General features: G+C 43.5%; 1 protein-coding gene across 3 annotated transcripts in view; it reads right to left on the bottom strand.

The window, feature by feature from the left end:
• The window catches only part of spock1 (SPARC (osteonectin), cwcv and kazal like domains proteoglycan 1), a 104,597-nt gene extending 100,965 nt beyond the window's left edge, over positions 1-3,632 (bottom strand). For 2 of the 3 annotated variants that reach the window (XM_062394393.1, XM_062394391.1), the window contains exons 1-2: positions 3,482-3,632; positions 2,840-2,980 (exon numbers count right to left, since the gene is read on the bottom strand). In XM_062394393.1, coding sequence (XP_062250377.1) covers positions 2,840-2,977 — 138 coding nt within the window. In that variant the 5' untranslated portion in view covers positions 2,978-2,980; positions 3,482-3,632. The remainder of the gene's footprint in view (positions 1-2,839; positions 2,981-3,481) is intronic. The other variant, XM_062394392.1, reaches the window with a different exon arrangement.
• Between the last annotated feature and the right edge of the window lie 12,501 nt (positions 3,633-16,133).

Here is a 16,133-nt window from a genome sequence, read left to right on the forward strand (position 1 = left end):
GCTTTCCCTGACTCGTCAAATTAAGCTGGATGCAATAACAGTTTCCCTGTTTGATATTGATACAGAGAAGCATTTCCCTAATCTAAGGTTGAGCTATCTGTGATATTAAACTGTGTGGTGCCAGAGACGAGGAAAGAAATAACAGGGAAAGGTTGGCATGGGAAAAAAAGACACAGTGGGACAAAAGACAGCAAACGTCTCAGCAGACAAATTACGACCAGTGGGTTTCCCTGTGTGATAGGGCAAACAACACGCACACACACAACAGCAGTACCCGCGTTTGGGTGGTAGCATGGCTTGAAATACTAAACATAAATATCACCACCTTTCTCCGTATCTATTGCTCCTCATCCCACCTCCCACCTCCATCCACTCCGCTCCTGTCCTCCACTGACAGTTTCCTGTTAATGAGTTTCATTTGCACAGCAGACCACGGAGAGGAGTAAAGAGTGGACAGCACACCCACATGCACACACACACACACACACACACATACACACTCACTCCCTCTCACACACACTGCAGGTAGTCAAGCCAGGCCGAGTGTATAGAGAGATGACTAATACTAGCTTTCAAATCGTGGCTTCTGTGCTGTATAGGGAAGACTAGTTGGGCTAATGAGGCTGACGTTAGCCTGCTGTCTACTGAAATCCTTGGCGAATACGTTAGCAGGCAACAAAATACATCATATTGTTAGGAGAATGATATCAAATGCATTGCCAGTAGTAACACAACTTTCAGGCTAGAGAGTGTGTAAGCTCTGCTACTATAGTGTTGAGAATACTTTACATATGAAGGACACAAGCTTGTCCTAATTCTGACATCTATAAAAGTTTCTGGGTGTCAAGATTTGGTCTCATTTTGTCTCAGAGTACTTAAGAGAGCACTTGAGGTATCCTAACCCACTTACAAGTCAGCAGCAGATGGCTGTTTCACTTTGCAAAAATGGAGAGAAGTTTTGGAAGTGAACAATAACACAAAGTTGATTATGTCGTTATATGTGTTGTGTTGAGACCAGACCTAACATCCGCTGGTGGTCACGCACAACCGCTAACATCAACTGGCAGGAGGTATTAATTAGCGCAGCAGAACCCGCAAGGGATATTCTCCATCTCGTCCTCTGTTCTAAAACGGGACAGCGTTTAGTTTATAAAGGAATTGTGGTAGGGCTGGGCGATATGGCCTAAAGCAAATATCGCAATATTTTTATGCTATATCGATATATAAACAAAATACATCTTAATATTATGAAATCTACTCAAAAACACTATGCAAATGTTCAATTCACAATAGTACACAGGAAGCGGCTAAGCTAGCAGATGTTAGCCTTTACGACGGTCCCTGAGTTAGACTTTGTCGTAAGGTATCAGCAGACATTTAGGCTTACGCCGCTCACGTTTATCATTTAACATCTACTGGTAGTTGTAACCTGAATTGTGCAGAAGACCTTCAAATGGATAAGAGATAATCACCATCTAGTCATATATTCTAAAATAGACACTATCTAAGTCACCAGCTAAGTGACATGTTGGAATAAAGGAAAACACTTTTAATTTAATTTAATTTAGTAGTGATGATCGCTTGCCAGGAGCTTCAGCCAGTGTTGCAATGACAACAATGAGAGGTTATTCTACGTCCCCTCTGCGGTGCTACTTCTAATGGGCAGAATAAACACTACGAAGACTTGCAGCTAGCTGGTTAGCATGCTGTTACACTAAATACAGTCGTATTCCACGGCAGAAGAAATCTCTTGGCGAGTTGACGGAGACCATGCAATGTTTCTGCTAGAATGGTAATAGCGAATGCTAATGTTGCTTATGTAGAAACACGCCACTAGTAGAACCTCTTAAAGTAGGTCACATTGTCAAGAAGCACCTCAAAGTTTTCCCCAGGTCTTTATTAAATCTGTATGATGTTTATACAGAGTGAAATATTCAACCCATGACAGAATGGTTTTATGGCTGCACTGTTCCTTCAAATGGAAATACTCTGTGCAGCATTTTGAGCACCTCTCCTCAAAACTCAGCGTGAGACTCGGAAAACCTGCGGATCTCTACAAAAATACACAGCTGTGTGGGGTTTAAACAATGAGGCTGCAGCAACAGGCTGATTCTGTGTTTCTGTACCACTGCAGCACTTGTGAATTAGAGTTTCCTCCTTTAAAGCAGATACAAGTCATTCTTCGGTCAAGGCTTAAAGTGATTCACAAGAGCATTTAATCGTTCAAACAGTGAAAACCTGAGTTTCAAAGGCTGACTTTCAAAGCATAAACCGCAACTGGGTCAATCAATCGAGGCAATTTATACAGAGTTGTACATAAATGCATCTGTTTGAGTCTGACCGCACATGGAGCCATGCTGGTTCACAGTCAACTGAAGAAATTAGGTGAATCTGGACAATGGATTGATAGTGAACTACAAACATACCTCCAGATATAAGAGGTAAGTAGATTAACATGTTCATTATTTTTCAAAAACATCAACAAGTATTGCAGGCTTAAAAGTAGAAACACCAAACACCTGACTCAAATAGACAGAATCAGTAATTAGAGTAAAAAGCCAAAGTCAAATCATAAGAACATTTTCAATCTCATGCGGCGAATTGATTCTCTGAGTCTGACTTTGTTTCCACCAGGGGTAGAGCCTACTGAGTCTCTACAAGGTGGATTAAGCCTGCTGGCAAGTGCTCAAGTACTCACAGGGTGTTGTAGCAAGGGCGTAGTGCGCTCTCACACCGTCTCTCACACACACACACACACACACACACGGACACACGCACTATGAGAATAGTTATAATGTCCCTTTTGGCTGTGGATGTTGTGTCGCTCAGCGCAACTCACGTCTCTGAACCTGTTCCAGGATCTGTCCTTGTTGAATTGAGCCACGGTGCTCAGCCATTTGTCGTTACTGTCACCGGAGACGGTCGTTTCTCCGCTCAGCAAGAGAGCCACGGCCGGTAGGAGCAGAGAGAGGAACATCTTCTGGAAGTTAAGACGGAGAGAGAGCGTGAGAGTAGACAGAGGAGAGGAGAAGAGAGGATGCTGCTGCAAAGTGTTGGGTGAAGTGAGCACTTTGCAGAAACCCAGAACTCTGCGCGCTGTGACGCAGAGTGGTTCAGGATAAAACACACGCTGTTTACGTTCGGAGTGTGTGTGTGTGTGGGGGGGGGGGGGGGGGGGGGGGGGCGCTCACTTTACCGAACGGCTCATCCATCTTCTAATCGGATTATAAACATAGGAGAGTTGTCACCGCGGCAGATGGGGCGCAGGCGAAACCTCCAGCTCACGAGCTTCCCCCTCCGCCAATTTAAAAAGCAATTAGCGGCGTCAGCACTAATTTCAACCCCCACGGAGACGGAGGTTCTTCTTCTTCTCCATCCACTCATCCATCCAGCAAACGCAGCAGCACCGCGAAAGCCGACTATTTACTTTCATTTCCAATTTCAAAGCGCGCGCACTGTTGAAACGAGTGCGTGTACCTACCTGGGATAGTTCGTCGGTGTCCTATTCCGATTCCCGGGGGAAAATAAACCCACGGCCCCGGGCACTCTGTCCGGTTTCACCCGACTGCTTATAGGACTGACGGCGAGAGGGAGCTGAGAGGACCAAGAGCTGTCCGGGAGTTTTCTCCTCCTCCTCCTCCTCCTCCTCGGTCACTAGACACCGCCTCTCTCTCTCTCTCTCTCTCTCCTTCCCTCCCTCCATTTCCCTCCCTCTCCTTCCCCCTCTCTCTCCTACCAACGCACTAACCGTGTCATTGATTTTCAGCAGGGGGGTTTATGCATGTTTCTTTTACGTTCACACCAGGGTGCACACATTTGGGAGCCGTGTCAGAGAAAGTGGTGTTGTTCAGGGAGCACAACACAAATAATTTTAGTCACACATCCCTGCTGTTGTGTGTCCATCATAGTGAATACCGTGAAGTCATTTTTTTAAAGAAATTAGAGCGCAGTTTTTTTGGGTGCCTCAGTGAGTTGTTGGTCTTTTTCAGCACCATGGACAGAGACAGGCTGCTCTTGTATTTATATGAAAACACATTTCTTAAATGGGCCGTGTAAGTAGGCCGTTCATTTTTTGGGCTGGGGGGGGGGGGGAATAACTATATACAGTGTGTTTAAATATTTAATCTGTGACACTCGCTTTGACTCTCGCAGTTCTTTTTTGTTGGCTTTGGCAACACTCTTGTCTCAGTCTTTTCCTCCCCCTTCTCTTTGCAGGGTGTTTGTCTGGATGAGAGTGGAGTGGTGAAGATAGTTTCTGCTTTGGCGCCTGTGTGGTACAGTCCAAGTCTGTTTTATTGACCTGTTTTGGCACAAAAGCAGCCAGGAGACCGATACGGCTCCTTATCTCCCACAGTTTCTCATTAAAAAGCTTCTCTATTCTAATAAAGACAATTCCCTTAAGTACCGACTGCACTTTTGGGAAGTTTCACCGGGAGTGATATGAAGCCAGCTTGAACTGCATGAGCACTGTTGTTTTTTTTTGTTTTTGCCAACATTTTATTGTACATTTCTATTTTCCTCATAATTGAATGAACCTGAATTCTTTCTTTCAGTCATAGATCTGTGCTTTTTGAGTGGTATTTCCTGCAAGAAAATTAAACCCTATAGATCTCAATCCAGAGTGAAATCTCATTAATAATGTAACAGGGTTAACACAAAGAAAAGTTATGCACACTAGTTTGTAACTAGTAGTTTTTAGGGGGAAATGTGAGGTCCAGGTTTTATTGAGTAAAAATAATATTAATAAAAGAATAAGTGAAAAACATTACATTTTTCGATGATTATCTGAAATTTAAGGATTGTATAATAAATTGGCTTTGCATGTCCCAATCTGTCATTTAATAAGAAAACTATTTAGGTTTCATTTAAACTTTAGCTTGTGTTAGCAGTTTTACAGCTAACATGACATTTCTAATGATAGAAAGAACAATTCTCTTGTTGTGTCCTGGAAATACACAACACAAGTTTGGAGTCTGCACAACATCAACTTTGATGAGACCTGATGAGGATATTTCTCACTGTGCCATCTTGTGGAGGAAGTGCTGGGTAAGTGGTGGAATTAAGCTCATGAGCAGCTTATACGCTGAGTGATTATGAGACACTTGATTTTGACATTCAGGAGTGCTGACATGACGTTTATATGCAGCATATGTAAATAGTTTTTCAGCCTGTGTTAAATGGGTCCTGTGACATTTACAGTAAACCAGGATAAGATGAGGACGGTTGAAAAGGAGATCAAGCGTTTGTCCTTCAGCTGCTGCCAAATGACATCTTTACATTTACAATTACATTTAGAGAGATCTATGTGGACAACACAAGCTGAAATATATTTGCAAAATTTTTTCAGGCAGCTGTAGCGATGTAACCACATATCCTTCTTAATATAATTTAAAACATTATTTTAACAGTAAATTAATTAATCAAATAGCTCAAACTTGAGAATTCACAACAAATATTTTCAATATGGCTGACTATGCAAGAACATTTCCTTTCTAGCATAATTTAAAACATTATATCAGGTGTTAATCAATAAATCAAACTTGAGAGTTCAATTTGATTGTTTTTTTGTCTTGGCAGTAAATGTACAGTCATGCCTCCCCTACTTTACAGGAGCAGATGGTGAAATGAAAAGAGGGGTGCGGGAAAAAGGTAATGAAGAAGCCTAATGAAAGTTGTGTGTGCGTGAGTGTGTATGTAGTTGTGTTAGAGGGAAGTCTGAGGGAGATGTTTGAAAGTGAGCAGCGAGGGTGTGAGAGACTGTTTCCCAATGAGCTTATCTCCAACATAACTTGTGCATGAGAACTTCAGTTCCACTTGAGTGGCTCCAACAGCTCACTCAGTCTGCCTGGGAGCCGACCACGAGCATAAACCACATCAGCATCTGAGATGATATCTGCCCGGGCTGTCCCAACGCTTCAAAATGATGCAAAATGATGCAAAATGTTCCATTTCCATCACACAACAATTCATAATTCTGCTCCGTGCTCTTGGGGGCATTTGCAAATCCAATCACACCTCTGACGTTCCACATAGGATGAAAAGAGAAAAGTCAGAGAGCATGAAACCCACCGGCAAATGGGATAAAGTGTATAAATGTCTCAGCATCCCAACAGATGGCTCTTGTCGCAGGGTACATATCCTAATCAGTTCCTCATCAAGGACTTCAGTAGCAGGAAACCGAAAATGTTATTGACATGCCTTATCTGAAAAAAGGGGCAAATTTAGCATCTGAATAATACCAGGATGATGCTGAGCATGTAAACACATTAAATCATGACAGATATCTGACTTCAATCGGTTTTGATGTTTTCTCCGTGGTTATTTAGTCATTGTGATAATGTTTATGTAAAACGCAGGTTTGTCAATGTTTGGTAAAGTTTGAAATCATCATAGCTTTTCTTTGTTGAGCAAAAGACCAAGTTTTAGAATAAAAAATGACACAGACAAACATAGTATGAACCTGCCCTAGATAAAATTATATAAAAGGGAATTACTTTCAAAGTGTGTCAACTAGGTCTTGATTTTTCTTCCATCGAGACATCACTGGCGTATGTGACTCTGTTACAGCCATAAATTATATACAAGTCCAATATATATTTTTAAATGAGATATATGTTACATGAGCCATTTTCCGACATGCACTGAACTGAGAGAGCCAATGTGAGTGGGCGTGCTGATGACATTTCTAACATAAGACAAAGGTAAACTGGAGAAAAAGAACATCCCAGGATCAAAAAGAGGCGATCTACTCAGCCATGAATACCCCCTGTTGAAAGACCACAAGAGCCACATATACTTCTATGGTGTCATAATGCTGTTGCACAGTGGCTGTGTATTTTAGTGGTGATGTGCTCACTTGAATGAATCTATTCAAATATCCACAAAGCGTTGTGTTATTTCTTACTCTTAACCTGAATCACAGTAGAAGCTTTGTCAGTATTTTGGTGTCTGAGCCCCCCCCCCCCTGCAGGCTTGTGAGGTTTAATGAAGCAAGTAACACTTCAGGCACAGGAGCTATTCACGGAGCTGAAAGTTTTGCTACTTGCCACATTTCAAAAACTGAAAGGCAGTTATCTAACAACTTAGAAACAGAGTGACTTTTGTCTGACCTTTAACTTGAAATGAGGAGGCAGAACATTCATACCTGAAAGCAGGAAACCACTCTCACATCTCTCTGCTAGGAAAACAATGGGGAGCAGTAAGACTTCCCAGACATGTCAGAATATCCTCTACTTTCTAATCATCAAAGATCTTAAGGTAAATAATGTACACTCCTTCTTCTCCACACCTTGAAACCTTGAGGGAAAAACCCAGCAATTGAACAAACACCATTAAATTGGACCTTTGATAGAAAAACACAAGGAGCATAATCCCGAATATAAGCTTTGTACATAAAGCAAAATAGACAAAGTCTGGGGCCCAACATACTGAGCAGAGTCTCTGACATTTACAGATACATTGTAAATAAAGACAAAGAGAGGGAAGCAAAATACAAAGTGTAGACAGCAGTAAAACTAAGTTTGATATATTTTCATACAGTTGACGTCATCTCTTCCTTAACAGAAGAGACACAGACACAGTGAGGTAGACAGCGTGGTTACAGCCAAGGACAGCTGTGAATAGATGTATTTTGAACAGGAGTTAGCCTACATGATGGTGTAGATCAGCAATACAGGAAAGCATTTCAGGGAGCTCTGCACTCTGATGCCCAAGTGTTAGAGTCAATATTCCCGAAGAGCGGAAGATACAGAAGAGGAGAAAACAGTTCACTGTTATAAACTAGCAACAACACTGAGAGGTTCTCATCTTACAGGAGCCCACTGTTAGAGGGGACACACAACAAAAAAGAGCAATGCACTGCAATGCAGCATAGAGCACCAAAAGCTGCTGCGCCTCCCTCCAGGGCAGCATTGAAGAGGCAACATGCAAGGTCACCAAGGTTTGCGGACTCATGCAGGTGTAGGAGAGGCTTTCCCAGGCGGAGTTTCTCACCGAAAATAACAGAAACCCAGGGAGGGATGTTCGACGCGAAGTCAGAGCGATTAACTGCAATGACGCAGAGCAGAGTCCCTTCGCCTCTCCTGCTTCTCATGTCCGCTGCTTTAACGGCTATTTTCTCAGGGAAAGCATTTCTGCTAATTGTACTATTTGAGTTAACTTCTTAGGATCATACTACTGTGTGTTTTATGGTTTGTGTGTCACAGACAATGAAACAACAAGGGAAGGCATTGAGTAAGAGATAAATGAGCAAAACTTTGGTAGCACTTATTTGGCACTTACACATAGCACTTTGTAGTTAGGCTTTCTTGCAGAAAGTTGTACTTTCTTTATTCTTGTTGTTGTGGGTTTGTACCCGCATGGTTGAATGCACTTATTGTAAGTCGCTTTGGATAAAAGCGTCAGCTAAATGTAATGTAATGTAATTGTAGGATTGGGTACCAGAATCCAGGGCCAATCAGGTTCTAGTTCCTACACGGCCGGTTCCTAGAAGACCACATTTCCATATTTCTGTGCCTGAGCTCTGTACTGAACAAGTTTCCCTGCTTACAGGCAACATAGACATCACCACATATGTCTAGTTAACATTACACATAATACAGGTGGTAACACACTCTCTACATGTGTCTGGCAGCATTTAACGGTAGTTTACAATTAGCTAGTACAGTGGTTTTCAATAGGTGAGGCGCGCCTCCCCTGGGGGGCGCCAAAGAGTCGCAGGGGAGGCGCAAAACAAGCGAAGAAATATTAGCAGTTAGCAGTTACAATAGCAGTTAACTCATTGTTCGTGCTTGCGTGTGTGAACAAGTTGGCCCATTGAAAAATGCATCGCTTTCTGATACAACCACCGAAGTCAGCAGAAAGGGAGGAGCCCACAAAAAAACGTAGGAAATATGATCCCGATTACTTAAAAATAGGGTTTACATGGTCGGGTTCCGAGAGCGCACCTCTGCCACAATGTGTGGTGTGCAAAGAGGTTTTGGCTAACGATAGTATGCGGCCATGCAAACTGCGCCGTCATATGGAAACAAAGCACACGACTTTAGTTAACAAGCCACTGGAGTTTTTTGAGAGGAAACGTGATGAATTGCGGTCACAAAAAGCAGTAATTCGTTCGTTTGGCACCACTAACGTCAAGGCAACTGAGGCATCTTATCGAGCTGCTCTCCGTATAGCGAAGGCAGGCAAGCCCCATACTGATGGAGAAACATATCTGCTCCCTGCAGCTAGAGAAATGTGTTCAGTGATGCTGGGAGAAGCAGCTGCAGCTAAACTTGACACGATCCCAGTATCTGACAACACCATCCAGCGACGAATATCCGACATGGCTTACGACGTCAAAGAACAGGTGGTGAACAGTGTTCGCAAAAGCCCCATACACGCCATTCAACTGGATGAGTCCACTGACGTTGCACACTGCGCTCAATTGATGGTGTACGTCAGGTTTATTGAAGAGCTAAATGTGCGCGAGGATTTTTTGTTTTGCATTCCCCTCCCTGCCCGCACAACAGCAGATGAACTTTTCAAGGCTCTGAATGATTTTTACCAGGCCGAAGGCCTTGAGTGGAGCCGGTGTTGTGGCATATGCACGGATGGAGCAAGGGCCATGACCGGCCGTCACAGCGGTCTTGTGAAACAAGTGCAGACCGTTGCCCCGGCCGCTGTCTGGAGACACTGCATCATTCATCGCCAGGCTTTAGCAGCAAAAAAGATGCCCAAAGAATTGCGTGCGGTTCTGGATGAGGCAGTGAAAATTGTGAACATAATTAAATCACGTGCCTTAAACGCACGCATGTTTAGAATCATGTGCGATGAAATGGGCGCTCAATTCAAGCAATTGCTCCTGCATTCCGAGGTGAGGTGGCTCTCTCGGGGTAAAGTCCTCACCAGGCTCTGCGAGTTGCGAGAAGAAGCCTTCCTCTTCCTCACCGAGATAAACTCCCCACTCGCAAAACATCTGGAAGACATGAACTGGCTCGCGCTGTTGGCTTATCTGTCTGACATTTTCGAGCGGATCAACACCCTGAATACTTCTCTCCAGGGCAAAGAGTGCAATGTGTATACGGCACACGACCAAGTGTCTGGCTTCATGAAGAAGCTGGATGTGTGGTGTGCCCGTATTGGAAGGGGCTCTGTTGAAATGTTCCCGACATTGGAGGATACGCTGGAGAAGACATCGCAGCCGCTCAGCTCTGTGAAACCGGTCATCAGCGCGCATCTGAGCGGGCTGCGTGACCAGTTCGGAGAGTATTTTGGAGAGGAGCCACTGGGAAACCAGTGGGTCCGGAACCCCTTCTCCTTCCCACCCACAGTCCGAGATGATCTGAGCATACACGAGGAGGAGGCTCTTGTCGAGCTCAGCTCAAATGTGGACTTGAAACAGAGACTGGTGGAAATGCCGATTACGCAATTCTGGTTGAGTATCGAGAGCGAGTTTCCCCATGTGTCCGCCAAAGCCATGAGAGTCCTGATCCCCTTCACCTCCACTTACCTATGTGAATGTGGGTTTTCCGCTCTGACCCTGATCAAAAACAAATACCGGTCAAGGCTACAAGTACAGGATGACTTGAGGCTGTTTCTTTCTTCTGTGCAACCTCGCATTGAACAGCTGTGCGCATCAAAGGAGCGCCCGCACTGTTCGCATTGAGAATAGCGACAAGTGTATAATTAGCCTAAAAGTAGGCCTAAATCGGAATATGGAATGTGTTGACGTCTGTTAAATTCAGGATATCTTTATTATTATTATTATTATTATTTCAGTTGACGTCTCATGTTGACGCGAGTTCAGTTTGACACTGGCGTCTGTTAAGTTGTCTGCTGTTGAAAACGATCGTTTATGAATTTGCAATGACAGTTCAATTTTAATAGTAGGCATAGGCCCTCTGTTCGTGATGTTTCAATAAAAGTAGCCTCTGACATGGAAATATTGGATGGACATTTTATGAATAGGCCCTTTTTTGTGAATGTACTTTGTTAAAAGAAATACAATTTAAAAAAAACATGTAGGCCTATTGGGCTATCAGTTGTTTTTGAAACAGCATTCCAGGAACACAAAATACCTGTGTGGGGTAGGTTGGGGTGGGGGGGGGGGGGGGGGGGGGGCTTGGTCCTCCTTAAGGGGAGGCTCACATTCAATGAAATTGAAAACCCCTGAGCTAGTAGTTACCTCAACCTAAAATCGACATGAGAAGAAATTACCTATAAGTCAATGGATTTTGCCTTCTGCCAATAAACAGAGAGAAGCAGAGGGAGGAAGGGAAAAGACAATCTTAATGTTAGCACAGGATACATTTGAAAGCAGAGGGATGCTCCATTTGTGACGGCTTGCCAGACCCCATGCTGAGAACGTCAGCCTGCTGTCTGGGCTTGATGAGTTTGGAGCTGCATTAGTTTGGCTGTACTAAGCACTGAAACTGTTAAAGTTGGGTTAGATTTAATCTATTATGTTATTTAGTTTGTTAAAAGTGTTTTCAATAGGAGTTTTTCTTCGTTGATCAACTTCAATTAATCACATGTATCAGTAAAAACCCAAATAATGCCAAACCATGGCTAGTTGTGGGCTTAGATTAAGGACGTCTACATGTGGCCAGTTTTGTTGGTCTATATACAGTACTGTGGATGATGCTATTTATACTGAAATGCTAACCAAGCAGCGACCTTTAAGGTGTGAACACAGGCTTGATCAGTCCCAGAGTTATGTCACACGAATCAGAGTTGTCCTTGTCTCTGATAGAAGAAGATTCAGCCTTGAATCCAAATTTTTTTGCTCCGCAGACCATCAGAGAAGAACAGACAGCACAGTCCTATTCTCGCAGAATTAAAAAAGAAAACACTTTGCTGTTGAGTTTTTGGTGCAGATGAAGAAGGCGGAAGGGTAAGTGACAACATCCGGTCGTGAATAAATCCCAGCCTAGTCAGTGTTTCAACCTTTCTTTTGTAACAAGGCTGTGCAAACACACGAGGACACAAACGATACCACAGTGAAGTTTTTGTTCTGGCGGATGATCTCGAAATAAAATGGTACATGTGAACATTTCCAATGTCATGTTTCCTGCTTCCCAGGTTGAAAAGATGTGGGCCTTCTTTACCCACAGCGGCAGAAAGGAAATGCTGCAAATGACCATGGCGCTGGGCCGGCAGCTGCCTCAGAGTGGGAGGAAATAGATTACCCTTATCACGGTTTTCTCCGAGGAAAGTTGCAGCCGTGAAAGCTAATTACACTCTGGATCCGCGGAGAACAACTATAATAAAGCCCACTGATCCCTCACATTTATTATCTCTGAACTTGGCTGTGAGGTATTTGTGTACAGATTCTTACTCAGCGTTCAAGGTTTTTGTGTCACCGAATATTGTGTGACAGTCTATACACTATTTCTTCCCCTGCAAATTCTGCTGGAGGCCAAGGATGTAGGGCCGTTATTGTGGATTCAGAGATCTTACCACCCATGGAGACTGAAGGAAGACGAGGAGGTGGAGGAGGTTCCCAGTGTGTGACAAGACAGTTTTGTCCACACATTATCCCTGCAGAGAGCCGCTTTACTACGATCAAATTAATTCTCGGAAACCGCTCCCTCAACTCCCTCAGACCTGTCTCATATTTGTGGATCCTGTCCGTCCAGATCAGTCTCTCTCACCCCTGAACAAATCACTTGTCACTTCAAAAACATTTGACTCTGACAAGCTCTGACTGCCAATTACGAAGACTTTTCTCCCTCACTGTCCATCAATTCTATCTTCACATGTGTGTCATTCATTTTCTTTCAGGCAGGTCAAGCTAATTCCCGAAGAGCGCGATCCGCTTCATACCAAGACCGAGATTCTTGACATGCCTGATCGAAAAAATGTATTAATATTCCACAAGAAGGCATTTAACATTCAACTGACGGCTCCCGCAAAGTTCAAGTGCAGCCTGACACTTCAATCAATCTGCAAAACGTATGAAATAAAACAACAAACTGGGTTTTATGTTGGCGGAACAATAGAAGAGGAGTGATTGGCTCTGCAGCTACGAAGGAGGCAACAGGCAATCAGTATGCGAGAACTCTAATTGAATTAGTATAGAGAAGATTGGTACCTTTTTGGTGGTTGACCAGGTTTGAAAATGAAAATTGACACAAAATACAACACGCAAAATAAATTTAGTAAACCTGTTAAAGATCTCAGTTTTCCTTGAAGAGCTCTTTTGCACGAGGGATAAGGGACCTTCTGCTTCCTCTTGGTAATTTGCAGACAGTGAGCAGGAGAGGGGAAAACTTGTTACTGTAAGTGTTATTGATTAATGCCTGTAGCATAAATTTGAACCACAGGGTATTCAGTTGTCTCTGCTGCCGACTCAGCAGCTTCTTATTGAAGATAATTCTGGCAAATTAGTCTGTGGGCTGGAGTCTTCTCACCATACAATCAATTAGGATACACCAAGAGGGGGCAGTTAAATTAATACATCTGTCCTAGTGTGCACAGTCAGACTTGTGATATGTAAAGAATCTTTGATGATTGATGAAGCATGTGCTAGGGCTTTTGGAAAGTCGTGTCATGTCACTTGATTAAGGTGGAAGCAGGAAAGGAAAAGTCTAAGTGATTAAACTTTGGCTCAGCTCCATCACTTTGTTATTATACTTTACTGATTGTCCTCAAATTTGGGTAAGGGTTATTGTTGTTTTGCTCATTTAAAATAAATAGGATTTTAGATTTTCATATTTTCAGACTTTAGAATCAATAAATAAGAGCTATTCTAGCTATTCTAACTAACAGAAATTAAAGATAACCACTGTTGTGTGTAAAACTCAGCTTGTTTTCATGTATATGTTAGAGTTCAGATGTCAAACGTGGCAGATAGATCAATCAATTCTTGTTATTTATAGAAATGTTAGCCTATTTGCCTACACTTCCTGCATTGAGTTTTTTTGCGACTGCAGCATCACATCAATAACTGTGAAATATTCCCAGACAAACATCAGTTTTTCTAAAACTCCTCACTCAGTCTTACTTGGACTCAATTCTCTGAAAACTCTCATCATCCGTCTTGTCATCCCCCCTCTCGCTTTTCTTTTACTTTGTTTGGCTTTTCTGTCTCTCATTTTTTCCTGTTCCTGCAACCTAAAACCGTTCTGACTGCACACTTCCTCTCCCATCAATCTCCTCTCTTCCCCTACAGCTTTGGGTAGCCTGCACTTTTTCATCCTCTGACTTTATAATGCCCCTGCTGCACCACATCTCTCAATCGCAGCCCCTCAACTCCCTGAAGACTTTGCATCATGGCTCAGGTTAGCGTGCCCCCTCTCCAAATTGTTTTGGACAGACACAACTTAGCTGCCTGTGCCAGAGGTCCTTTTGTCGGGCAATGTCTCAGAAAGCTTCAGTCATGCTCTGAGAAGCACGCAGCAAGGAGGATACCACACAGGGAGACAACGTGGACTGTTAACCATCTCTCCTGGAGCTCTGAGGACGGGGCAGGCAGGTTTATACATCAGACGTCAGGTACACAAGCAGTATCAAAGCCTCTCCAAGGGCAGTGGAGAGGTTAAATGGGTTGCACAGTTACAGAAGCATTTCCATTATGCCAGGGCGGCCAGGTCTGTGTGATAGAACCAGCACAATGGCCAATCAAAACAGAGCGGTGACACCCACGCTGGTATAATCCATTCATTTCCGCTCAAATCGTCCCATTCTGGCCACCTACCTGTCTGATTCGTGTGTGTTGCAGCAGCGCGGGAACACACACTCCCAAGGGTCTAACAATAGCAATGTAAGGCGACATCTGTGAAATGTAGCTACAGAAAACAGCCTGTTTACACTCCCCCCCTAACTGCATGAGTCCCTGCATGCCCCATCCGTCACACGATGCGGCACCCACCACCACAAATAAATTCTCACCCTTTGGGAAACACGGATGCTGCTGTTGTCAGGGTTTGAACCATCCCTGAATAATAATGAAAAAAGCTCAACTAGTTTTCTCATTATTTTTAAAATGAGAAAACAACAGGATCTTGAGGGATCCTGAAACACAGAATATCATGTTTTATATGTTATCTAAAGGATAAAAGAATCAGCAAAAAGTTGGGATTGGAGATTCTCGAGGGGTCACAACTGTTAAATAGCTGACATGCCCGATCTTAATCACAAACTTACTGAGCCAAACAAGCCCATGAAGCCATTTTGTCAGACAAGAACAAATAGAAAACAGGTTGTGTTCAAGCGTTTCTGGAGTGAGGACCGTACACAGAGCTTACATGTGCATCAACTGACTCTGCAGCTTCATCGCTCCATCAGTGTCAGTGAAGTGTCCAGCTGCAGGCCACACAAACCCTCGCCTCCTTTAAATCACTGCTACTATCATTTGCAGGGAGGAGATTCCAAACCACACCAAACCAAACATCCCTACTTCACAATGATTAGAACCCCTGTACTGGGCATGGGCCCTGAGGTATTCACAGCCTCTGCCCCTGCGGCTTCTCGACTCTTGACAAAGGGAATTGACCGGGTGAGGAGCAGGGATCTGCTAATACGGCTCTAATATCCTGAGCGCTGGACGGATTCACAGGCAGTGATGCACTCTATCTGGGGTGCTGACTTTGTTCCCTTGCAACACATTTGGAAATAACTTTCAGCACACGTGCAAACACAGACAGTGTGAAATGTAATCCACACCTTCTGTTGCCACAGCAGCCACCTGTGAAGACGCCCTCCTCTTTTCCTCAGCTCTTTCAGCAGAGAAACAAATGAATCACTGGCAAAGGGAGGAGAAATTAGAGGAGGGAAACGGAGGAAAAGAAAAGAAACATCAGTAGGTGTGTCATGCTGGGAGCTAATCAGAATCTAGTAAACTCAAATAAATGAAGCATCTCATCCATCATCATCAAGTTTTTTTCCATTGTGTTAGAAATGTCCACTCGCTCTGGTGGATGGGAAAAACAACTCTGGAGAATATCTGCATCAAGCGATTGGTCATTTGTGTTCTGACATACAGCCCCTTTGCAAAATTTCAGGATTTTCTCCGGAGTTCAGTGGATGTCTGAAAGTAGCGGCTCCCCTATGACAACTCACTTGCGACCACTGTGGTTACAACACAAGTACAAGGTGGGGTCATCAAGCTTCTAGAAATTAAACTGCAGCTAATCCGCTTATAACCTACAGTT

The sequence above is a fragment of the Platichthys flesus genome, chromosome 8 (genome assembly GCF_949316205.1).
Source record: "Platichthys flesus chromosome 8, fPlaFle2.1, whole genome shotgun sequence".
In the NCBI taxonomy this organism is placed as follows: Eukaryota; Metazoa; Chordata; class Actinopteri; order Pleuronectiformes; family Pleuronectidae; genus Platichthys; species Platichthys flesus.